The sequence below is a fragment of the Parasteatoda tepidariorum genome, chromosome 2 (assembly GCF_043381705.1).
Source record: "Parasteatoda tepidariorum isolate YZ-2023 chromosome 2, CAS_Ptep_4.0, whole genome shotgun sequence".
NCBI classification, from domain to species: domain Eukaryota; kingdom Metazoa; phylum Arthropoda; class Arachnida; order Araneae; family Theridiidae; genus Parasteatoda; species Parasteatoda tepidariorum.
The window spans coordinates 54,843,552-54,867,317 of record NC_092205.1 but is presented as its reverse complement, the minus strand read 5'-3'; the positions used below and the strand labels follow the sequence as shown (position 1 = coordinate 54,867,317).

The 23,766-nt window shown below is 28.8% G+C and overlaps 3 protein-coding genes across 4 annotated transcripts in view; 2 read left to right on the top strand and 1 right to left on the bottom strand.

The window, feature by feature from the left end:
* The window catches only part of LOC107454802 (sodium-dependent proline transporter-like), a 136,999-nt gene that overhangs the window by 33,148 nt on the left and 80,085 nt on the right, over nt 1-23,766 (bottom strand). The gene's annotated exons all lie outside the window — the stretch shown is intronic.
* LOC139425046 (uncharacterized) lies at nt 9,859-15,449 on the top strand. Its single transcript, XM_071178041.1, has 2 exons — nt 9,859-10,223; nt 15,224-15,449. The coding sequence occupies exons 1-2, from the start codon at nt 9,949-9,951 to the stop codon at nt 15,447-15,449; spliced, it is 501 nt and encodes a 166-aa protein (XP_071034142.1). The 5' UTR covers nt 9,859-9,948.
* Nucleotides 15,583-23,420, top strand: LOC107454808 (titin-like). Its single transcript, XM_043042518.2, has 2 exons — nt 15,583-15,934; nt 20,468-23,420. Exons 1-2 carry the CDS (start codon nt 15,660-15,662, stop codon nt 23,016-23,018), a joined length of 2,826 nt encoding a protein of 941 aa, XP_042898452.1. The 5' UTR covers nt 15,583-15,659; the 3' UTR covers nt 23,019-23,420.

Below are 23,766 nucleotides of genomic sequence, written 5' to 3'. Positions count from 1 at the left end.
AGTTTTTTAAGAGGAAAAACTAAAAACTTTTACAATCGTAAAGTAAATAGTTTATAAATGCTTCTTAACAAAAAATTTTGGAGAAATATTACGACGCATTTCATCTTAATATTCTTCCTATTAAATAGTGATAAAACTGAAATATGTATATTTTACATATCTGCATAATAGCACACTAAAATAGTAAAGCTGCCAAATGTATTCATTTTTTTTAAATCATCTTTTTTAAAATTATATTTCAGGGGGCATAAATTTGAAGCACTTTTAAAAGAAAATTTTATATTGTAGGAGAACTTTTTATTTTCAGCTTACCTTAAAATGCGAGTTTAAAAAAATAAACATAGTTTGAATGCTATTTGAAAATTTAATGTAGTTAAAAATGTGCGTTTATAAAAATAGACTTAGCTGTCTCCACGCGTTCTAAAATTGGATATAAATCAAAATGAATTTTAAAGACATTGAACAAATGCACGCTTTAAAAAAATTAACATAGCTCAAAATGCAGTAAATAAAATAATAAAAATACCTAAAATTATAAATAAATAATAATCACTAAAAAAGGTGATGACATTTAATCTCGTTCATTAAACTCTTGTTAAGACTGCTGTATTTTAAAAGAAATAAGAACTAGTGAATGCTTACTTTTCGAATTGTTAAGGGGGGGGGGCAAAGGGTCTTTATTTTTTTTTCTCTAAAGTGACACCATATGTGTTACGAAATTGATTGCTTTGTTCAGCATTAAAAAAGCAAATTTATTCTAGGTTTAGTTTTTTAACACGTATTTTAAGAGCTATATCCATTTTCGCTAACATGTATTTTAAGCAGATCACCTTAAAAGCACTTTTTGAACTCTTTTCAAAGTTAAGTTCATCACAGATGAAGATCTTTTGCACTAAACTATCATAAGTAAAACCAAAGAAAAAGTAAACAAATTCTGTTTCTCACATACTAATATACGTATGACGCATGTTGTCTCCAGTCCAGTCCAGAGTATATATATATATATACAGTATACAGTATATATATATATATATATATATATATATATATATACCTCNCGAATAAACCTGAGTTGCATTGTTCATCAAAAAATTGGGTATATATATATATATATATATCATTCTGAGAAAGTTCGTTTTTGCGACAGATTTCGTAACTTAAATTAGCATATTTGAAGTCATCCACTCGAACCCTTAAGGTTGAGTCCTTGAATTTAAAGATCCGATCACAAGTTATTAAGGGCGGTCTTTTTCTTATTTTGCGCACTGTACAATAACATTGAGTATTTAAGAGAAGAAAAATTGCTATAAGCTACATATGATGCTAGAAGAAAAGCATAAAAGTGATCACTGCTTTGGAATTGTATGAACAATCTTAAAATGAAATAGGCAATTCACGAAACGAAAGAAATAAGAAATTTTTGTGAAAGATTAAATTAGAAAATAGAAAATGGAAAAACTAAAAATTCCTACAATAATTTAAGAGAATCCTACTAGAACTAACGAGAAAAAGAGGAAGAAAAATAAAAGAAGAGATCCATACAGGCTGCTTTGGGCTCGTGGAACCCGCATTTATGTAAAAATTAATAAATGAATAAAATCTCTAAACGCTTTCATAAAACATAGATATTTACAATTGAAATTATTTTCAGCTTGTTTGCAGGAATACCACCAAATTCCATATTAAAAACCTAAAAAATTGAATCCATATCCAAATTCTAAAGATAGAAAAAGCGCATTATTATGCTAAAAACTCATGTTTTGATCTTTGATTTAATTAGAGCATTGTAAAAACAATTTAGTATTGCTAAATCTAATATCTTTATATGAAAATGTTTTTTCGACATTCGTAATGTTTTACATCTTCTTCCAGTTACTTAGTAATGCATTAAAACATAAATATTTTATTATTAAATTTAGATGAAATAATTTACTAACTCGAAAAAAATTTAATTTACATTTTGAGCAACCTGATGATTATAAAAAATGCGTATAGTATTTTTTTTTAAAATTATATAATTTTTTAGCTCCGCTTAAATTACACTACTTTTCATTCACGAATTTTTCTTTCGACACGCTAAACTCAAACTTATTCCAAGTGAGTAAGTTTGACTGTTGCCACTTTTCAACCACAAACTTTTCAAACGCTTTCGTTTGCTTTTGCATTCATTTGACCAGAATTTATGCCGAACTCCATATTAAAATCTGTCTCTCCACAAAGACTATTGTTCTCCAAGGCCAGCTTTGCTCGTTTTTATAAAACTAATAAAAAATTGAAATTGCGTTGAACTAAGCGGAATCTAAAGTGTTGCTTCAACGATAACAGTATGCAAAGTACCGCGATTCGGTATTCAATGTGGGGTTTACTATGTTGGCATATCATCACTCTATTTGGCACTATAACAATCTTAATTTTTATAATTTCATTTCTTATGCATCGAATCCAATTTATGCAATAATCATAATTATAAAGTGGTAAAAATAAAATAAAAATCGACTATATTAATTAAGTCTAACACATAATTTAATATTTTTCATAACACATAGTCAACGAAATATTTTAAGAGTCTTTAATTTCTGAGTGGTCTTTTAATAAATTAATAATAGCATAAAATTTCTGATTTAAAACCCAATTTCTTTTTATAGTAAAAATGAATTAAAGTAACTATTCCATAAAATCAGTCGAATAGTAACTATTTTATGAAAATAAATTACCTTTTTTTCTGTGGATTTCTTTCTAACGTTGATTTTTTTTTCATTTGAATTATGATGATCAACTGTTGGCTAAAATTTATATCCAGTTCAAAACGATTCAAAAGCTTTTGAGCACACAAGTTCATTCAGATTTATGATTTTACTCGAATATTTTTAGATGCAGGTAAATAGTTTTAAATATAGGAAGAAAGGTACAAGTACCGCGGAATTAATCGTAAAACAGAGCATTTTTGACATCGACCACATTCCTCTATATAACATATTTAATGTCTACTTTGCAAACCATTGAAATTGTATAAGAATAATAGATCGTAAAAATCCGAACGTAAGGTACTCAAATTTTGTCTATTTCTTTTGGTTATTCCGTATAGCAATATTTTAACTGCTATAAGAATTAAAATTCAAAAGTTTTAGAAATAATTTAAATATTTTTAAGAGTTACCTTAATCATTAAAGTTGCACTGAGTGGGGATTTTGAAGCAAAACTGGTAATTTTTTTAACATAATTGAGCATTTTTGTTCAACATGAAAAATCATTGTGTGATATGCCTTCAACATGAAAGTGCATTTAAAATATGTTCATTTCTTTAGCCCCATAACGCACAGGCAGAATGTTTACTGAATTCTCTTCTTTTATTTAAATTTTAATCGTGATTTAAATTTTAATTATTTCTGCTGAAATGTTCTTCGTTGAAAAGAAATTGAGATTTTTAAACGATTCTGATTAATTAAAAATTCAAATAGAAGTTTCAGTTATTTCACAATAATAGGGGCTTGAAATTAGCAATTTTCTGTTGAGCAAAGACTTTTAATTTGATTCGGACTACCAAAAAGTAGTTTTTACTTGTCCTCCAGAGCTACATTCAGTCAAAAATGCTAATTTGCCTTTCATTTCTTTTCTTTTTTTATTTCATGTTTGTTTTATGTTCTGTCTCAAAATAGCATTGCTCTTTGCAATTTTTACATGATACATTCTATGTTTTCGGTTTAATTTTGTTCAAATTCAATTTGTTCCTTTTTTTCAAAAACAAAGAAGAAAAAATATTCTAATACAGGCATGCAATCGAACCAGTAAGAATGTACACGGTCTTGTAATATTTTCTACATACTAGCCCTTAGGTCAAGTGACTAAATTATCTTTATTTCTACATTTTTAATTATAATTATAACAATAATTATAATTATGAAAATAATTATATTATAATAAAAAGACGTAAAAAAAGGAATATATTACTTAGCTCACTTTAAATAATGAAATAATATTAAAATGAAATTTTTTATAAACAAACAATTAGTCTTATTTGTTGTGAAAAATATTTCCAGTTCAAAATAAAACAAAGTAAGCTATTTAGGTTTGCTATAAATGATAGACCTGAAGCGTCGGTCAGACCAAAAAGCTGAAACAATCCAAAACACAAATAAATTCTAAGTGTGTCATACGAAGTTTACTTTGTTCAGCGAACGGAATTACCGATAGACATTGTGATATGTGCCTAATTCTACCTACTTTTATAATTTTATACGTTTTCTTTTGTCCCTGTTTTATATCAAAGAAAGTATCACAGAGTTCTCAATGGGGGGACATTAATGGAAAGATTTCAAGTTTCATTCTGATGAAGAATACAAATATACCATTTCCAACACCAATTTATCGTAAGGTTGGAAACAATGAATAATAAAATCCACAGAATTGCAGCTCTTTGAAATTTACAATTTGTTGACAAGTTGCTGTTCTTTAATATATTTGTTTTGAAAAATAAAACTACATTTTAAGACTCATTTTAAGCTAAGGACTTTATTCAGTTTGTGTATAAATGCCCTTCTATAAATAAATATTTTTTTATTATTTATTTTATATTTTTCATTTATAATTACTTACTTAATATTATTTTTTATAACCATTATTATTTTTCGTTTTTGATTACTTTCCATTCACTCAAAATACAGTATAAATGACGATTCTAAAGTCCCATTAAAATTGACAAGTGTAGAGATTTAATAGAGGAATTATGAATCCTTTGCAGCCAAGTATTTTTATGTCTGAAAACGTGTTACGTGTTTCATTTTTTTAATTTTGAGTTAGGTTTGGAGAGAAATTAAATTTATATTAACGGTTTGGAATTTTCTTTATAATTAAGGTATTATAATTCTAATTTTTGGCAGCTACGTACTCTTACAATTGAAGATAAAAAAAATTGAATTTTTTTAAGGCCTTTGAATTAGTTTCGGAGATAATATTATGTATATTTTAAAATTCTGGTGCTCCCTAAACAATCACAAAAACTTTCAGAGAAATACTAATTTTTCCATCCTTTGGACAGAATCCAAGCCAAATAATCTCCTTTCATTTAGAATAAATATATTATTTTAAGTAGGGAATAAAGAGTTATATTGAGATGGTTCGTTGTCTTTATTTTCACTACCAAAAAAGTATTTTTTGTTAAAATCCTTATAACACATTTTTAAACATTTCATTTAAATCTTCCTTCAGGTTAATTTGAAAAATTCGAACCGGGAAAATGAGAAAAGTCAATTTAACTTCACAAATTTTTCAATTTGAATTTCAATTTTGGCTTTTCAATTTAAATTTTTTTTCCTTCTGAACTTAAGTGGTTTTCAACATTACTCCCTTTCACTTTGCTTTTACTATTTTAAGCAAATTTATTGTCGGTAAACTATTCAAAAAGGAAGAAAGAAAGAAAAACAACTCCTTTTCTGAATTTCTGTTTTTGGTTCCCAAACACAACATGGAATTGCAAGTTTATTTTGAATTTTGAAACAAATGTATGATATTATTATAATCCAAGGAAAAATGAGATGAACGAGAGAACAAAAGAACTGTACAAGCAGTTTTGATTTTTCGTTACATTTTAAGGCAAAGTTAAAGTTCTTTTTTATTACACTCTGTAGTTCAACTTAGCAAAAACTCGCGTCGAAAAAATTTTTATATATTTTTTTGTTATTTTTTTCTATTCTTTTCTATTTATTTTCTATTTTTTTCTATTTATTTTTTATTTATTTCTTTATTAATAATTTTTGTTTTATTTATTTACTTATTTTATCATTTATTTATTTATCTATTTTTATTTTTTTTTTCATTTAATTTTTTTTAAGTCATTTATAATTTATTTGCAGTTGCGTACTCTCATGTCATATAAGAAAAAATAGATCTTCTCTAATCAGTTTTGGAGTACATAAAAAATAAAGCTGCGTTTACTAAAGAATGAACATTATTTTACTCCAATTCTTAATTTGATTGCCCCCCCCCCACCCATCGGTCTCATAGCACTGCAAGACAAATGAAAAAAAATCTATTAAAGTGAACAAAAAAAACTGCACAATCAATTACGAAAATTAAGGAACTGGAGTATTAAATAAGACTAAGAAGAAAAAAGTGAGCGAAGCGATCTGAAAGGAACTATGTCAGAGGTTTCAGGATTTCACAAGCCATAGCGAGAAAGAGGCTAAATCCCTTAGTTCAGAATAAAAATAAATATTGGGCTTTGATTTTTTTTATATTTACCATTTAAAACCCTCAGAAAAAATAAACACATTTTAATATAATTGAAAATTATTACAGTTTCATGCGTGAAGCTTTCACATTAATACAATAAATACAAAATTTCATAAAACGAGACTATTTTGTATTTTAGCGAATAAATTATCAGCGAAATTGACTGAATTCTCCACATTAGCAAAATATAATTATTGATAATTATTTCCACAAAAGTCGTAAAAGATAAATATAATTTGGATTAACAGAAGTTTGAAGAAAAAAATGACATTTAAGTACATCAAAGTAAATGAACAAAAAGACGATATTAACTTCACTAACCTCGCAAAAAGACAATCCCTACATTTATTATATTAAAGATAGGTTGTATGCGTACTTTCTATTACGTATTTTAAATGCAAGGTTTAAGAGTCAGAGATGTTTTCATCAGACTTGAGAAGTATTTACTTGAGAGGTCAAGTGTAGCAGAAGTAGAATATCATTCAGCCGTAAAGTTGAGCAAAAGTAGTTTTTAAGTCATATGAAAGTGAAATAAATCAAAACTGTAAACTTTCTCTTAACTCTGAATCATATTTAACTAAATTTTCTCGTATTATTTTATGGAAAAGTACAGTATTTTTCATAAAAGGAAATAAATATGTTAAACATTAGATACATATTCCAAAAAGTACACTGTACACATTAGATACATATTCCAAAAGTACATATTAGATATATATTCCAAAAAGTACAACATATATTTAATAATCATTCAAAATATAACAAAATAAATATTTTAACGAAAATAATTTTTTTACTGAATTTCTACTTTTATATTACTGAGTTTCATGTGGTAGACTACATGACCGTCACGGTAAAAAAAATGGGACATTAGATATTTCAGATGGCAAACTTAAACGATATTTCAAACTATGCCTGACGAAAAAATAATATTAATAAAAAACGGCAAAGAAACAGGCAAAACAGTGCGGAAATAAAGAATATAACGGTTAACTATGCATTATACCTTATCAAAAATTATAGAAAGGTATTCAAAACAACTAAAAATAGTGAATTAATTAAACATTAACGAATTTAACGTAATATAATTCTGGGAGCCGTACGTATTTCAAAATAACAAATTCCCTACTGTATTTAATTTTTCGCACTAATACATTATCAGGAATTAAATATTTTTACGTAATTTAGTGCTAATTCATATCTTTCGGGAAAAATTAAACAGTTTATAAAGTAATAAAAAATTGAATAGTAATCTCAAAGCAGAATTGTAGATAGAGTTGTTAGGGTGAACAAGCCAAATTATGGGGTTTAAATTTTATTTCAATATGTTCTGGAACTGATTCTGTGAAACCAAATCTGTGTTAACAAAATGAAATAGTTTGAGATCCTTTAATTTTGCCATTTTTAATTCAGATATTGCAAACTGCTGTCATCAAGTAACAAAAAATGATTGCTGCAATCTTGAGGGTAGTTGCGCGGAGTGAGCAGGGGCCAGATCCTCCTAGTACTTCATAAAAATAAATATACGCACTCGAAATGTTTCACTTGTGCGTGAAAGCATGTCAAAAGGTCATACAGGGTGTTCCAAGATTATTGGGATAACTTTTAAATTGAGGTATAGGAAACATCTTCGTTCGCCGTTAGGTTTTGTATTTTACAAGATGGATTGGGTGTGGTGGACCGGTTCCCTCGCCACCAATCCAACCTAGCCTGGAATCGCATGTGCTGTTGCGAATATCCAACGAAATCTGTCTCTCAGTGGACTGATCGTAAAGACACGGTTACCAGTAGAACATCGAAGTCATGTGACTGTGGTCAGTAATCGGATGGGTGACCACTTTGATCAGCCTGCGTAGGGACTGAGGTAGCGCGGTATCAGTCCTCTTTAAACTGTTCTACAGGAAAGTGCTCAACCTCGCGTGCAGGTCGTCGGGCTACTGAAGTGGGGTTGCCATTCCCTCTGCAGAGGATCAAAATTGCGATGGCATGTCTTCGGACCATCAGCAGGGATGCTTCCCATACAGTTGCCAATAGCCCATTGTGCTGCTCTAGTGAAACGTAAATAAATTACCTACATTCCCAACAAAACCTAGGTATATTTGAGTGAGTCCACCAATCCATGGCCCGACGGTGAAATGCATGCATCGCTAGCAATGAGGGAAACTTTGAACATCTTTTGTGACATTTTCACGTATCACCCACCACAGCTCATGTTATATCTTTGACTAATAAATATTTCAGATGATCTCAGTCATGTGTCTCTTTGTTTCTTCTACCTGCCATACAACTCTCCCATGACGTTTCTGACCATCGGTTCTTATGCAGTTTTGAATCCTTTTAATGTCCCCTACCTCCTGTTAAGAACTGCCTCAGTAATCCTAGGGCACTCTGTATACTATGATTGTATTCATTTATGCTAACGAGAAGAATTTGATTTATATTGCATACAATGTTTCTTCATGATTGATTATAATGTATCTTTAGTTTTTTCGGAAGCACTTTGTTTAGACGTTTGTCTTTCAAATGAGCGTTATTTTAAAGTTTTATCAGGTACCTGACCGTAAGAAGCTTGCACTAAATATATAAAGAGATTATTAAAGTATACATTACTTTATTAAAACATATGATTAACTTTAGTCTAAATTGCATAAAAAAATACCGATTAAATTTTCAAATCAATAATTACATAGCAAATAATACAATTTTGTTAAAAAGAGAAAAGACATTTATAATTTTTTTTAAAATTAGTTTGGAGCAATTTTGGTCATTATACGATATTTCTAAGGCTCATATTTTAAATGTACATTTAAAATTGTATCAAGTATCTAACTGTAAAAAAAATTGAATATCACTTGCTCGTAATTCAAGACACTCCTTATAAACTCGTTTTTAGTATAATTTTAAATTTCCGTCATTATTTTAATGACAAAATAATACTTTAGAACTTAATCTAACTTATTGGGGAGAAATTAGATAATGATTAATGATTCAGTATATGCTGTTGCTGGCCCACACGGTTAGCGGAGCTAAACCAAGTCCATGACTCCAGAGACTCTCAGTATATAATTATAATGAATGTAATAGGAAATGTGATCATAATTTGTATACGAAATATCCTCAATTGATTAAATAATTAATTTAATTCAACTACATTAATTATTTCAAATAATTAGATAATTTGATGCAATAAGGTTTCAAAGATATAGTTTAAGAATAGTAACAGCTATTTAAAAATTCGTTTTTAAACTGGTACAATTTTAAGGTTTGATTTTAAGCAACTTGTGAAATTGCTTGTGAATTTAAAAAATGTGAAATAGCTTCGTTAAATATTAATAGTATTTTAAAATAGTATTGTAGCTAAAAAGATCCTACATTGATGAAATCTGAAATCAAATATATTCTATTCTTGCGAGTAAAACGTAAAAATAAAATTATGCAATTACTGTTCCCTTTTCGAGTTTCGCCTTGAGACAAGAAAATTTACACCCATTTTCACCGGTTCTTGAATGAAAATCCCTGCATTCAGATTTGGCGCTTGTTTCCCAAATTCTACGTTTCCAGTAACCTTTTCTGAGAAAAAAGTACTCTTCACAGTGTGTGATCACAGAACAAGAGAGTGCCAAATAAATCATTATCAAGCACCCGGCGCCAATCCTTGAAAATTTCTAACGACCCGTTAAGGGTATATAAATATAAAATCTATGAACGAAATCTTATTGCATGCATTATTTAAGGCAGAAAATATCTGCGTTGAAGACAAGTATGTCTTCTGCAGTGGTGTTCTCGGTGTTATCGCTGTTTTGGCAAAGTGTTCATTGTACAGTTTTCCCACCAGTTAGTAATCCCCCACCGATTCCAGGTCAAGATTTTAGGACATTGGATATCTCGGGACAACAGTTTTATGTCCAAGATGATTTACAGGCTGGTATCCCACAAACTGTGATTAAAGAGGACAGGTTTTTTTCACCAACTTTTGAATCAAAGCCTGATGATCAGTAAGTTTATGGTTCATTTCCCTTTTCTTAAATTTTGTTCCTTGGATACTATATAAATGCAGTTAGTGATACTTTCTCTTTAACATAAAATGTGCTTCTTAAAATAATAAATAAGTATTTTCTATTTCAATAAGTATCGTAAGTTTGAAATTATATTGAAGTTATGAATAACATAAAAAAATTATAAATGAAAGAAAGATGTTAAGACTAGGATAAACATCGCTAAATTATTGGATAAAAACATTAAAAAAATAGTTTAAGTACATTTCATTGTATTTACCTGTTTTTTAATTTCTCTTACAAACATATTAAATTAATAATTAACTCTAAAAATAATGAGTACACTGTAAAAAATTTCTTATATAGTTGCCACCTTTTTTTAATGTCTGGATTTACTAACATTTCTTACAGTACACGGAGTCACATTTCTTATTTATTTTTTACTGTTATAGTTTCGCTTTTTTTATTTTTTTATTTTTCGTTTGTTTGCTTACTGAAAACAGATTTTTTCATGAGCACTAGACTCAATTTATCGCTTAATTGCAAAAACATTTTGTTCAAAAATAACAAGCACATTTTTAGCAATATATTTGTACTAGCTCTTTCAAACAATTGTTATTTTGTCACTTTCATTTAATTTTTGTTTCGCGCAATATCTACAGTTAGTACGTAAAAATGAATTTAGAATTTTTTTACACCAAAAAAGTGGCAGCTGTGCTCCAAAATGTTTTACTGTGTTGTTATACGTAATCAAAAGCAAATCACTAATGCTAATTATATCAAATTTCTACCATGAGATTCTAATAAACCTATATAAGAAAGTAATTTCTATCATATACCGAAAATAACTTTTATGATATGTACTGAATTTCTTTCTTTGTATTTTACTACGCAAAAATATTTTTTTTCGAGTGACCCAATTTTAATCAGAAAATTTAGCTACATACATACTTACAGACATACTTACTATGTTAACAAACGATTTTACAAGTAGCTTTGAAATTAAAAATTAAAACAACTTCATGAAACCATGAAATAATATTGCAAGTTGTATTGCCCGTTGTTTAAAATTGTTTCTAGTTGTAAGCTTAATTTAATTATTGAAACTAAAAAAAATTGCAAAGAAAAAAAATTGCAAAACTATCGTCTAGATGAGTTCAGTGAATTTTAATCAAATCATTTTATTTGTTTATTGCAATATCTACTATTTTCTTTATTTTTTTATTTGAAATACACGAAAAAAAATTCAATTATCAGTGTGTTACGACAAAATTGAGTTTTTAATTTATAAACACTTTTTTATTTAAGCATTGTGAAATTAAAATATGTTCTTACATTGTTATGACGTGATCCTAAATATTCTTTAAATCTCCAAAGTAACTTTTGGTTTCGAATAAAACAAACATTTTTTTTAATTTCTTCGTCACAATTTTTCATATTTATTATTTATTTTGCTTAAAAAACAAATATTTTTAAATTTTAACAACTGAAGAGACTGAAACTTGTTTCTAACATTTTTAGTTCTCTTTATTGAAAATGAAATGTGAAGGTTGATAACAGTTCCTGAATATTTACTGAAAGTCTAAAAGTTTTCATGTTCATGATAATAGAATCAATTATTTTTTAATTTCTTTATTATAGTTCTTTTCTGTTTTTGATGAAAAGCAAATATCTATTAAAAAAAATTTTAAAATAAAATTTAAAATAAATAAAAATAAATAAATAAAAACTTTAAGAATGAATAAATATGAGGAGTTTATTCTTATCGTTTTTTATTAAATATCTTGTGACACACTGCAATAACAAAATAATTCGTTATCTTCATTTTTTTTCGAAGCTGCATCTCATTAAGTTAGGTTTAAATAAATATTCAAGGAAAATATTAATTTTGTAGTTTCATATGTTTTAGTATTTTAGAGTATATGCGCACCCCTCTCTATTGTAACTTGTCTATCCTCAACAAGCTACATATGATATATATTTAGTAGATTTAATTAACATAAATTTCAGATTGGTGTAAAAAAATTTAAAAAATGTTTTGCGAAAAAGTAAATAATTTCAGATTATGATATCAGTAAAACTTTAAAAGGAATGAGTCATAGGGGATTATAGTCAGACGTACCTCATAAAGAAATATTTGAATTATTTATTCATTTAAATCATTTTAAAAAGCGTTCGGAGAAACTGTTCCCTTTTAAGTGTCTGTATCATTTTTCAAAGATTAAACTTTTAAAAAAGCACGCCAAAATTTGGAAACATCAGATTATGTATTAAAACGAATATACGAATATTTCCTTTCAANTAGATAGATAGATAGATAGATAGATAGATAGATAGATAGATAGATAGATGTGTTGGTTATGACTACTGCGACTTTCTAGAGTCGCTTGAAAAATTAATTTCATCCGATAGTTTTTTTGCTCTTAAATTTTATCTGGCTGCGGCATTGTAAAAACTTACTATCTCTCCAAATCTGATGTTGATCAACCCTAAAAATTATGTTACGCAATACTTGTTTTCTTTAAGTTAACTCGAATTCTTTAAAAGGATTAGATAAATTTAAAACTCTGATACTGGCAAAAGTTTATACAAATCTCACGTACTTTCACACCATACCTGAAATACTTTCTCTTCCGGAAACACCACTGTTGGCACGTTTGGTTATCGTCCGCAGATTGTTTACTTTTGAAATCTAGAGTTCAATGATACTATACATTTATGGAAGCAAAAGTTTTATGTCATGTATTTAACGTACGTTTTAAGTCATGTATTATGTTTATTTATATTTTACTTAAGTCTCTCTAAACTGAATTAACCCTCTGAATGTTAGTCCCAGCTTTTTTTGACCTCTCAGATGCTGGCTTTCCTGCATCAGAAATCCGGTTTCTCCATGCTATTGTATAGGAAAATAAGGAGTAGAAGGAAAATTTCTGTACAACTTTACCCAGGGGCTCAACGATCGGAGGGTTAAATATATTTTTAATATATAATTTTTATCCATTTCGATTCGCTTAAGCCTAATTCGAATTCGTATATTAATATTCTCTCTGTGATAAGCGTATGCTTGATTTACAACCTATTTTTTTTTTAAGAATCAGTGTGACGCATCATTAACTAACTATTATTAATTTAAATTGTATGTGAAAATAACTACACTGCTTCTTATGTTTATCATAATTACATTGTTATTGTAAATTATAGTGTTATTAAACAACAAAAAATGGTGGCAAATTACTTTATACCAAGTAGAGCAAAAGGACATCAACAGGGTGTTTTACTGCATCACTTTGATGTAAAGTAGTTGCTACTAAATTCACTGTTAAGATGCACGTAAAATTTTATTGCAGAATTTTCAAAAAAAATTGTTCTAATTAAAATTATTTATTATTTTCAAAGAGTCCTAGGCATCGCAATTTCGAGCGAGCCCTAAGACATGTAAGAGTCAAAGTTGTATGAATCGCCCATGGCCTACTTTACTTTCTAGACAAGCTTGGACCTATAGATCTAAATTTGGGTGGTCTTCAAGCCGTTACCGGGGTTTGAACACCTATCTAATATATCAACATCTGAGTACCTTTATGGCCAGAAACAATTGTGCGGATGTGTTATTGTCACCGTCATAAGCGCTTGCGGTTACATACGCGCAAAAGTCTAACTAATTTTGAAATTTCTAATTTTCAAACTAGTTGCGAGCTAGTTTGAGAACTTATTGTATGTTTATTTTCTCGTGACTTGCACTCTTGGGAGAAAAAAAAATAAATATAATATACAAAATTTTATTGAGATTTTCATTTCAATAAAAAAAATACATAATCTCTAAAAAAAAAACGAATCAAAAATGCGTAATAGTATATTAAGGAAACTCCTCAGGGGTCGTGAGATCAATGTATACAAAAATAGTATCAATGTATTCATATTTGAAGTTGATCTTCAGATCTTATACGTTTGCGGTGAAATCAGGAATCATACGGTTCTTAAAGTTTTTAAAAAAAAAACGGTGGTAAAAGTAGGAAAATACGATGTTTTTTTAATAAGTAAATATTCATCACTGAGTTAAATACTTCAAAACAAAAAATATTTCTGTGAAATACCGAGTTTCAAAGTCTTAATTTTGAAGTAAAAGCTATTAAATTTTCATTGTATCGAAACTCCTCTTTAAATTTTCTAAGGGTGAAAACACTTTGTAAATTTTGGAATACTTTTTTTTAATAGAAAAATAGATCTCTTAGTAGCAATACATGTACCCATGCTTGTTAGGCTCAGTTATAAAATAGTAGTAAATTATAAAATTAATGAATCTTGAAAGTTTGGTAAATTTCAAACTAATGTTGAGTGAAGATAACTAATCGTCTCTTATAGATATTAGTTTTTTTTCAAAAATTAAAACTTAGTATTGTACTGGGACAAAATCTTTAAAATATTATTTCAATATTCATGTAAATTGGTTCTTTTATGCAAATTTTAATTTATTTAAATTTGATGACAGGTTTTCGGATAAGTGTTCATATTAAAGATATAACTGAATAGAATTAGCATTTGATAAGTTCTAATCAAAAACTGATTCATATTATTTTTTTTCTCACCGTATGGCACGTTTATTTTAAGTGTTAGTTTAAAAACAAAATATTAATAATAAATTTAATTTCTCTTGATATACTTCTAAATTTCTACGTTCAAAATTCACATAAAAACAAAATGATTTTGTCGACAAAAGTATTTTAAAATAATGACATTTATGCTTATAAAAAACGATTAAACAGTCAAAAATATTTTTGGGGATAAAAATTTTCTTGTTTGGAAAAGAGATGTTCGTTTTAATCAGGCTACAAAATATGGATTATTAAAATACTATAAAGATCTGACTTTAATTATAAGCACCTTTTTTTGTATATTTATTTATTTTTCTCAAAACTTAAATCATAAATATCATTTTAATAAACTAAAATAGTAAATTTCTGAATTATTGCCTTTATAACACAACTTTTTCATCCTAATTTTAGGTGGTTTGTTTCGGATAATGAATCGGTTGCTAGAGACTTCCCAACATCATCAGAAGCTTTTGAAAGACTTTATGCTAATGGGATGCCTGCTATAGGACCTGTTGCCACTCCTCCTCCTGACGATAATTACATTGCAGAGTCCACCGGAACTTCGAAGATACTTCCAGATNCGAGTTTCGCCTTGAGACAAGAAAATTTACACCCATTTTCACCGGTTCTTGAATGAAAATCCCTGCATTCAGATTTGGCGCTTGTTTCCCAAATTCTACGTTTCCAGTAACCTTTTCTGAGAAAAAAGTACTCTTCACAGTGTGTGATCACAGAACAAGAGAGTGCCAAATAAATCATTATCAAGCACCCGGCGCCAATCCTTGAAAATTTCTAACGACCCGTTAAGGGTATATAAATATAAAATCTATGAACGAAATCTTATTGCATGCATTATTTAAGGCAGAAAATATCTGCGTTGAAGACAAGTATGTCTTCTGCAGTGGTGTTCTCGGTGTTATCGCTGTTTTGGCAAAGTGTTCATTGTACAGTTTTCCCACCAGTTAGTAATCCCCCACCGATTCCAGGTCAAGATTTTAGGACATTGGATATCTCGGGACAACAGTTTTATGTCCAAGATGATTTACAGGCTGGTATCCCACAAACTGTGATTAAAGAGGACAGGTTTTTTTCACCAACTTTTGAATCTAAGCCTGATGATCAGTAAGTTTATGGTTCATTTCACTTTTCTTAAATTTTGTCCCTTGGATACTATATAAATGCAGTTTAGTTATACTTTCTCTTTAATATAAAATGTGTTTCTTAAAATAATAAATAAGTATTTTCCTTTTCAAAAAGTATAGTAATTTGGAATTATATTGAAGTTACGTATACCATTAAAAAATTCTAAATGAAAGAAAGATGTTAAGACTAGGTTAAACATAGCTAAATCATTAGATGAAAACATCAAAAAAATAGTTTAAATACATTTCATTATATTTACCTGTTTTTTAGTTTCGCTTAAAAACTTATTAAATTAATAATTAACTCTAAAAATAATGCCTATACTGTAAAAAATGTCTCATATAGTTACCACCATTTTTGATGTTGGGATTTACTAACATTTCTTACAGTGCATGGAGTCGTCACATTTTTTTTACTGTTAGAGTTTTACTTTTTTATTTATTCATTTTTCGTTTATTTGCTTACTGAAAACAGATTTTTTTCATGAGCACTAGATTCAATTTATCGCATAATTGCAAAAACATTTTGTTTTAAAAAACAAACACATTTTTAGTAATATATTTGTACCAGCTCTTTCAAAAAAAATTTATTTTGTCACTTTCATATAATTTTTTTTGCGCAATAACTACAGTTCTGTACATAAAAATGAATTTAGTTTTTCTTTACTCCAAAAAATTGGCAGCTGTACTCCAAAATTTTTTACTGTATTGTGATGCGTAATCAAGAACAAATCACTAATACTAATTATATCGAATTTCTACCATGAGATTATAAAAAATTGGGTTGAAACTTGACTCACGATAGATTTAAACCTAAATAAGCAAGTAATTCTTATCAAATCCCAAAAATAACTTTCATGGTATGTACTGAACATTTTTTTTTGTATTTTATAAAGCAAAAAAAAAATTTTTTTTGTGCGACATAATTTTAATTCGAAAATTTTTTTAAATACTTACTTGCAGACATACTTACTATGTTTACAAATGATTTTGCAAGTAATTTTGAAACGAAAAATTCAAGCAACATTTTGAAACCATGAAATAATATAGCAAGTTGTATTGCCCGTTGTTTGAAATTGTTTATAGTAGTAAGTTTTAATTAATTATTGAAATAAAAAAAATTGCGACGAAAAAGAATTTGCAGAACTATCGTCTAGTTGAGTTCAATAAATTATAATCAAATCATTTTATTTGTTTATTGCAATATCCATTATTTTCGATATATTTTTATTTAAAATATACAAAAAAATTTATTATCAGTGTGTTGCGACAAATTTGAGTTTTTAATTTATAAATGATTTTCTTATTTAAGCATAGTGAAATTTAAATAAGATTTGATATTATTATAACGTGATTCTGAATATAATTTTAAATCTCTAAAGAAACTTTTAGTTTCGAAAGAAACATACAATTTTTTTTTTATTTGTTTATTACAATTTTTATCATTTATTATTTATTGTGATTTAAAAAAGCAAACATTTTGAAATTTTAAGAAATGACTGAAACATGTTTCTACGTTTTTTAGTTCTCTTTAAGAAAAACATTTTGAAAATAAAATGTGAAGTAAGATAACACTTTCTAAATATTATTTGAAAATCTAAACGTTTTTGTGTTCAGAGTAATATAATCAGATTTTTTTTAAATTTCTTTATTACATTTATTTTTTGTTATGATTTTCTCAAAAAGCAAGTATCAATTAAAAGAATATTAGAAAAAAATTTAAATTAAAAAAATAAATAAATAAATAAATAAAATTTTAAGAATTATTAAATACGCGGCCTCTATTCTTAGCGTTTTTTTATTAAATATTTTGTGACACACTGCAGTAATAAAATAATTAGTTATCTACATTTCTTTTTACTGTTGCAGGTCATTTAGTTAGTTTCAAATATATATTCAAGGAAAATATTATTTTGGTAGTTTTTGACACTTAAGTTTTATATGTTTTATTATTTTAGAGTATACAACTCTCTGTTGTAACCTGTCTATCCTTAACAAGCTACATACCATATATATTTAGTAGAATTAATTCAAATAGAATTTCAGATTAGTGTAAAAAATTTGAAAAATTGTATACGAAAAAGTAAGCAATTTTAGATTATGATATCAGTAAAATTTTACAAAATGAGTCATGGGGGATTATCTTAGACAGAGGTATCTGTGAAAGACATATTTGAATTATTTATTCATTTAAGTCAACTTGAAAAACATTCTAAAAAACTGCTCACGTTCGATGTCTGTATCATTTTTCTATATATATATATGGAAAAAATGAGTGAGTTCTTAGTTTTCCTATTTTGTATAAAAATTGATCCGATAGTTTTGCTCTTAAAGTTTATCAAGTTGCTTCACTATAAAAACGCATCTCTCCGAATTAGCTATGGAACAATTTTGTACAATTTTACCCAGGGGCTCAACGGTTGAAGGGTTAAATATATTTCTTATGTATAATTTTTATCCATTTCGATTCGGTTAAGCCAAATTCGAATTCGTATATTAATATTCTCCCTGTTATAAGCGTATGTTTGATTTACAACCTATTTTTTTTAAGAATCACTGTGAGGCATCATTAACTAACTATTATTAATTTAAATTGTACGTGAAAATAACTACACTGCTTCTTATGTTTATCATAATTACATTGCTATTGTAAATTATAGTGTTACTGAACAACAACAAAATGGTGGCAAATTACTTTATACCAAGTAGAGTAAAAGGACATCAACAGGGTGTTTTACTGCATCACTTTGATCTAAAGTAGTTGCTACTAAATTCACTGTTAAGATGCACGTAAAATTTTAGTGCAGAATTTTCAAAAAAAAAAAAAATTAATTAAAAATATTTATTATTTTCATAGAGTCCTTGGCATCGCAATTTCGAGCGAGCCCAAGGACATGTAAGAGCCAAAGTTGTATGAATCGCCCATGGCCTACTTTACTTTCTAGACAAGCTTGAACCCATAGATATAAATTTGGGTGGTCTTCAAGCCGTTGCCGGGGTTTGAACACCGATCTAATATATCAACATCTGGGTGCCTTTATGGCCAGATACAATTATGCGGATGTGTTATTGTCACCGTCATGAGCGCTTGCGGTTACATACGCGCAAAAGTCTAACTAATTTTGAAATTTCTAATTTTTAAACTAGTTGCGAGCTAGTGTGAGTACTTATTATATGTTTATTTTCTCGTGACTTGCACTCTTGGGAGAAAAAAAAATAATATACAAAATTTTATTGAGATTTTCATTTCAATAAAAAAAATACATAATCTCTATAAAAAAAAAACTAATCAAAAATGCGTAATAGTATATTAAGGAAACTCCTCAGGAGTCGTGAGATCAGTTTATACAAAAATAGTATCAATGTATTCATATTTGAAGTTGATCTTCAGGTCTTATACGTTAGCGGTGAAATCAGGAATCATACGGTCCTTAAAGTTTTTAAAAAAGCGGTGGTAAAAGTAGGAAAATACGATGTATTTTAATAAGTAAATATTCTTCACTGCGCTAAATACTTCAGAACAAAAAAAAATGTGAAATATCGAATTTCAAAGTCGTAATTTTAAAGTAAAAGCTATTAAATTTTCATAGTATCTAAACTCCTCTTTAAATTTTCTGAGGTTAAAAATACTGTGTAAAGTTTGGAATGCTAGAGAATAATAGAAAAATAGCATTCCTCTCTAAAAGTTCTGAAATATTTCTTAGTAGTATTACATGTACCCATGCTTGTTAGGCTTAGTTATAAAATAGTCATAAATTATAAAATTTATGAATCATGAAAGTTTGGTAAATTTCAAACTAACGTTGAGTAAAGAAAACTAATTATCTCATACAGATAGTTTATTTTCATAAATCAAAACTTATTATTTTACTGGGACAAAATTTTTGAAATATTATTTCAATATTCATATAAATTGAGTTTTCTTTATGCACATTTTAATTTATTTAGTTTTGATAACAGGTAGTCGGAAAAGTGTTCAAGTTAAAATTATTACTGAATAGATGAGAAACATCATCAATCATTTTTCACTTGATCTAAAAAATAATCACCATTTAATAAGTTCTAATCTAAAAGTGGTCCATATTATATTTTTTCTTACCGTATGGCACGTTTATTTTAAGTGTTAGTTTAAAAACAAAATATTGATAATAAATTTAATTTCTTTCGATATACGTCTAAACTTCTACGTCCAAAATTCACATAAAAAACAAAATGATTTTGCAGACAAAAGTATTTAAAATAATGAGATTTATGCTTATAAAACGAATTAACAGTCAAAAATATTTTTGGGGATAAAAATGTTCTTGTTTGGAAAAGAGATGTTCGTTTTAATCAGGCTACAAAATATGGATTATTAAAATACTATAAAGATCTGACTTTAATTATAAACACCTTTTTTGTATATTTATTTATTTTTCTCAAAACATAAATCATAAATATCATTTTAATAAACTAAAATAGTAAATTTTTGAATTATTGCCTTTATAACATAACTTTTTCATCCTAATTTTAGGTGGTTTGTTTCGGATAACGAATCGGTTGCTAGAGACTTCCCAACATCATCAGAAGCCTTTGAAAGACTTTATGCTAATGGGATGCCTGCTATAGGACCTGTTGCCACTCCTCCTCCTGACGATAATTACATTGCACAGTCCACCGGAACTTCGAAGATACTTCCAGATACTGTGGGTAATTTAGATTCTGGTGTTTTCGTTCTAACCAAAGGACCAAACAACCAGTTTATAACAGAGCGATGGATACCAGTGCAAGTACCAGCTTCAAAAACAATTGATATTGTTAATCCTGGAGAAAACCCCACTATAGTACCTGGAAACTTACCGTCAGCAGTACCAGTAAAAGGCTTTCCTAAAAGTCAAGGAGTCCCCGCTGATAATTTAAATATAGGTCAACAAGTATGGATTCGTGTACCGGCATCTGCAGCGTTACAGAAAGGATATGCGAATGTGCCTACAGTAGTCGATAACATGCCTGAAGTTAAAGAAGTTGTAGACGTTATTCAGCCAAGCATTAAACAAAACATTCAACCTCAACTTGTTAAAGGCTTCCCAACTTTTCCCTCTGCTCCACCACAATCTCCTGCAATGGTTATAAATAAATCACCTATCAATGCGATTCCACCACCTCCATCTACAATTGTAACGAATAAATCCCCATCCTTTGTAGTTCCACCTCCTCCCCCTCCAATAATGAAAAGCATAGATATCGGAAATGCCAAAGGTACGGTTATGGTAAACCCAACAGTTTCAACTATTGTAGATAAAGGAGGCTTCGTGGGTGGGAAGGGTACAGTTGCTCAACAAGTAAAACATATTTGGATACCAACTTCACAAAAAACTGGAAATTTCATAACTGTTCCTGCTGGAGGTGCAATTAATGAAAACCAGCCAATCATATCAAAAGGTTTGCCTCCAGATGCAGTGCCACCAATGTCAGTTTCAGAAACGTGGGTCCTTAAAGATGATGGAGTTCTTCCGAGATTTGAACAGCAAAAAACATTATTTCCTGTACAGAATGTAGGTAAAGAAAAAACCATTGTTGCAGACCCACCAGTCTTTGTTGATTCACCAAAGGGTGTACCAACAATCGGTAAATCTGTTGATACGGTTATGACCCAAGATATTTGGCCACAGAAAACAGATATGATAGATGGTAAGACTTTAGTAAAGTCTGGATTACCACAGCAAGTTTTTCCCGTACAAAAATCCAATGGTGTCGTAGTCGAAAAAGCAGTTCAAATGCCTCCTCAAAATGTACAAAATGTTTTACCCATGACCAAAGTTGTACCTATGCTTCCACCCCAACCAAATCCTTTTATACCATCATCCCCAATGGCGACACTTGTAAAAGGTAAACCACCATGTCCAATTACACCTCAGACTGCAATAATGCAAGGAAAACCACTTCCATATCCAGCCTATTTACCCAACAGCGTTCAAAGACAGCCCATGGCACGAATTATTCGAATGAATCGTTATCCATTCGGATCATACTACGTTGTAAATCCAAGAATGAGACCAAACTTATACCCGCTTCCCAGGCAAGCAACAATAATTAAACAGGTGAATAATAGAATCGTCCGAATAATCCCTTCTTCTTCCCTACCTTTAACTATGCCGCGAAGAGTTACATTACCAATTCGTCAAATGGCTCTTCCAGTGACTGCAGGTAAAACAATGATGCCGATGTCAAGAATTTTATATCCACCTGTTCAAGCTGTTGGCAGAATAAGGTATGCTTTCCCGTGGGGTGGATATTTAAATGCCTTGCCAGCATACGGTAGGACTGCTTCACCTTCAAGGCCTGCAAAGCAAGTGGGAATAGAAAGTAGCTCTAGCTCTAGTTCATCAGAGAGTGCAGAAAGCAGAGAGGTTCCAGTCAAAAGAAAACCAAAAAAGGCAGAAAAACCCAAAGAAAAAATTAAAATTATCAAATTAGAAAGCGAAGAAGCACCCATAGAAAGCTTAGAAACGATTGAATCCATTGAACCAGAAAGTGAAATAGTAGTAGAACCAGAGCCTGAACTTGAGACAGCCGAATCAGTTGCATCTGAAACTGAAAGTGAAGCAGTTGAAGCGGATACTACTGAGGCGGCACCTGAGCCTGAAGCAGAAACAGAAGCTGAAGCAACAGATAGCTTAGATATAGCTGAAAGTCAATTCATTCACAATATTGCACCTAGGTCGTACTTAGATTTTAACTATGAAAATATTAAAAATTTGGGCCAACCTTATAGATTTGGTTATGAAAGGCGAGAAAGACCTAGCACGTTTCTAGCTCAAGAAACACCTGAATTAAATGGGAGTGTCTTAGGTAGATATACATACAAAGATGAAAATGGAATTTATCGCAACATTGCGTACGTTTCAGATGCTGACAGCTACAAAAGAGAACTTTTGAACAGTGAATCAAAACTAAGCAATCAGAAAAAAGTTGCAGAAAACCTTGGTAAGGAGCACAATACAGAGGTCTCGTCAAAACCATTAGAAAATGTTTCGGAATCTCCATTACCTTTTAATATAGCTTTTAATCTTCAAAGAGACTAAATATTACTTACCGTAACTGAAAAGTTTTTAATATTACAGACCACCATTACCGTTTAACATATAGTTGCAGACTACCATTAACTCTTACTCTAAATACATTAATGTTATTTTTAAAGATTGCCATTTTTTTAATAAAATAACAATAACTTTAAAAACGCTTATAACATTTTGAAAAAAAATTACATTTCATTGCTGATAGTTGTTGAATGCTCAACTTAGCTTTACACTGCCAAATAACCTTTTTTTACTGAGATCAACTGTTTTTTTTTTCTTATCAATGTTGCATTTGTTTGTACACATTATTTGTACGTAAAATGATGTACATCATACGAATTGAATAATCATTTGCATGTATTTTAAATATAATACAAATCATGTTCACAATAAATGTTATATTTTAAATTTTTTGTAGTACTATATTGAATTTTAACCATCTGATCTAGGTCAATCAAGAGGGAAAATACAAAGTAAATGTTATATTTAAAATAATATTTTGCAGTTTTATCATGAAATTATATTTATTTAACAGTTCCTACAACATGGAAAGTAGGTATAACAAGAAATTAAAAAAAAAAAAATTATGCTTCAATTTCTTTGGAACAACCACTAATAATTTTTATTATTTAAAAGTTACTTTTAATACTTAAAGTATTTAAGAGCTTCCAACTCAAAGATTTGAAGGAAATCTTTAATTTGTTCAACTCTTAGTTAAAGCAGAATGTTAAATAAAAATGAATATATATATATA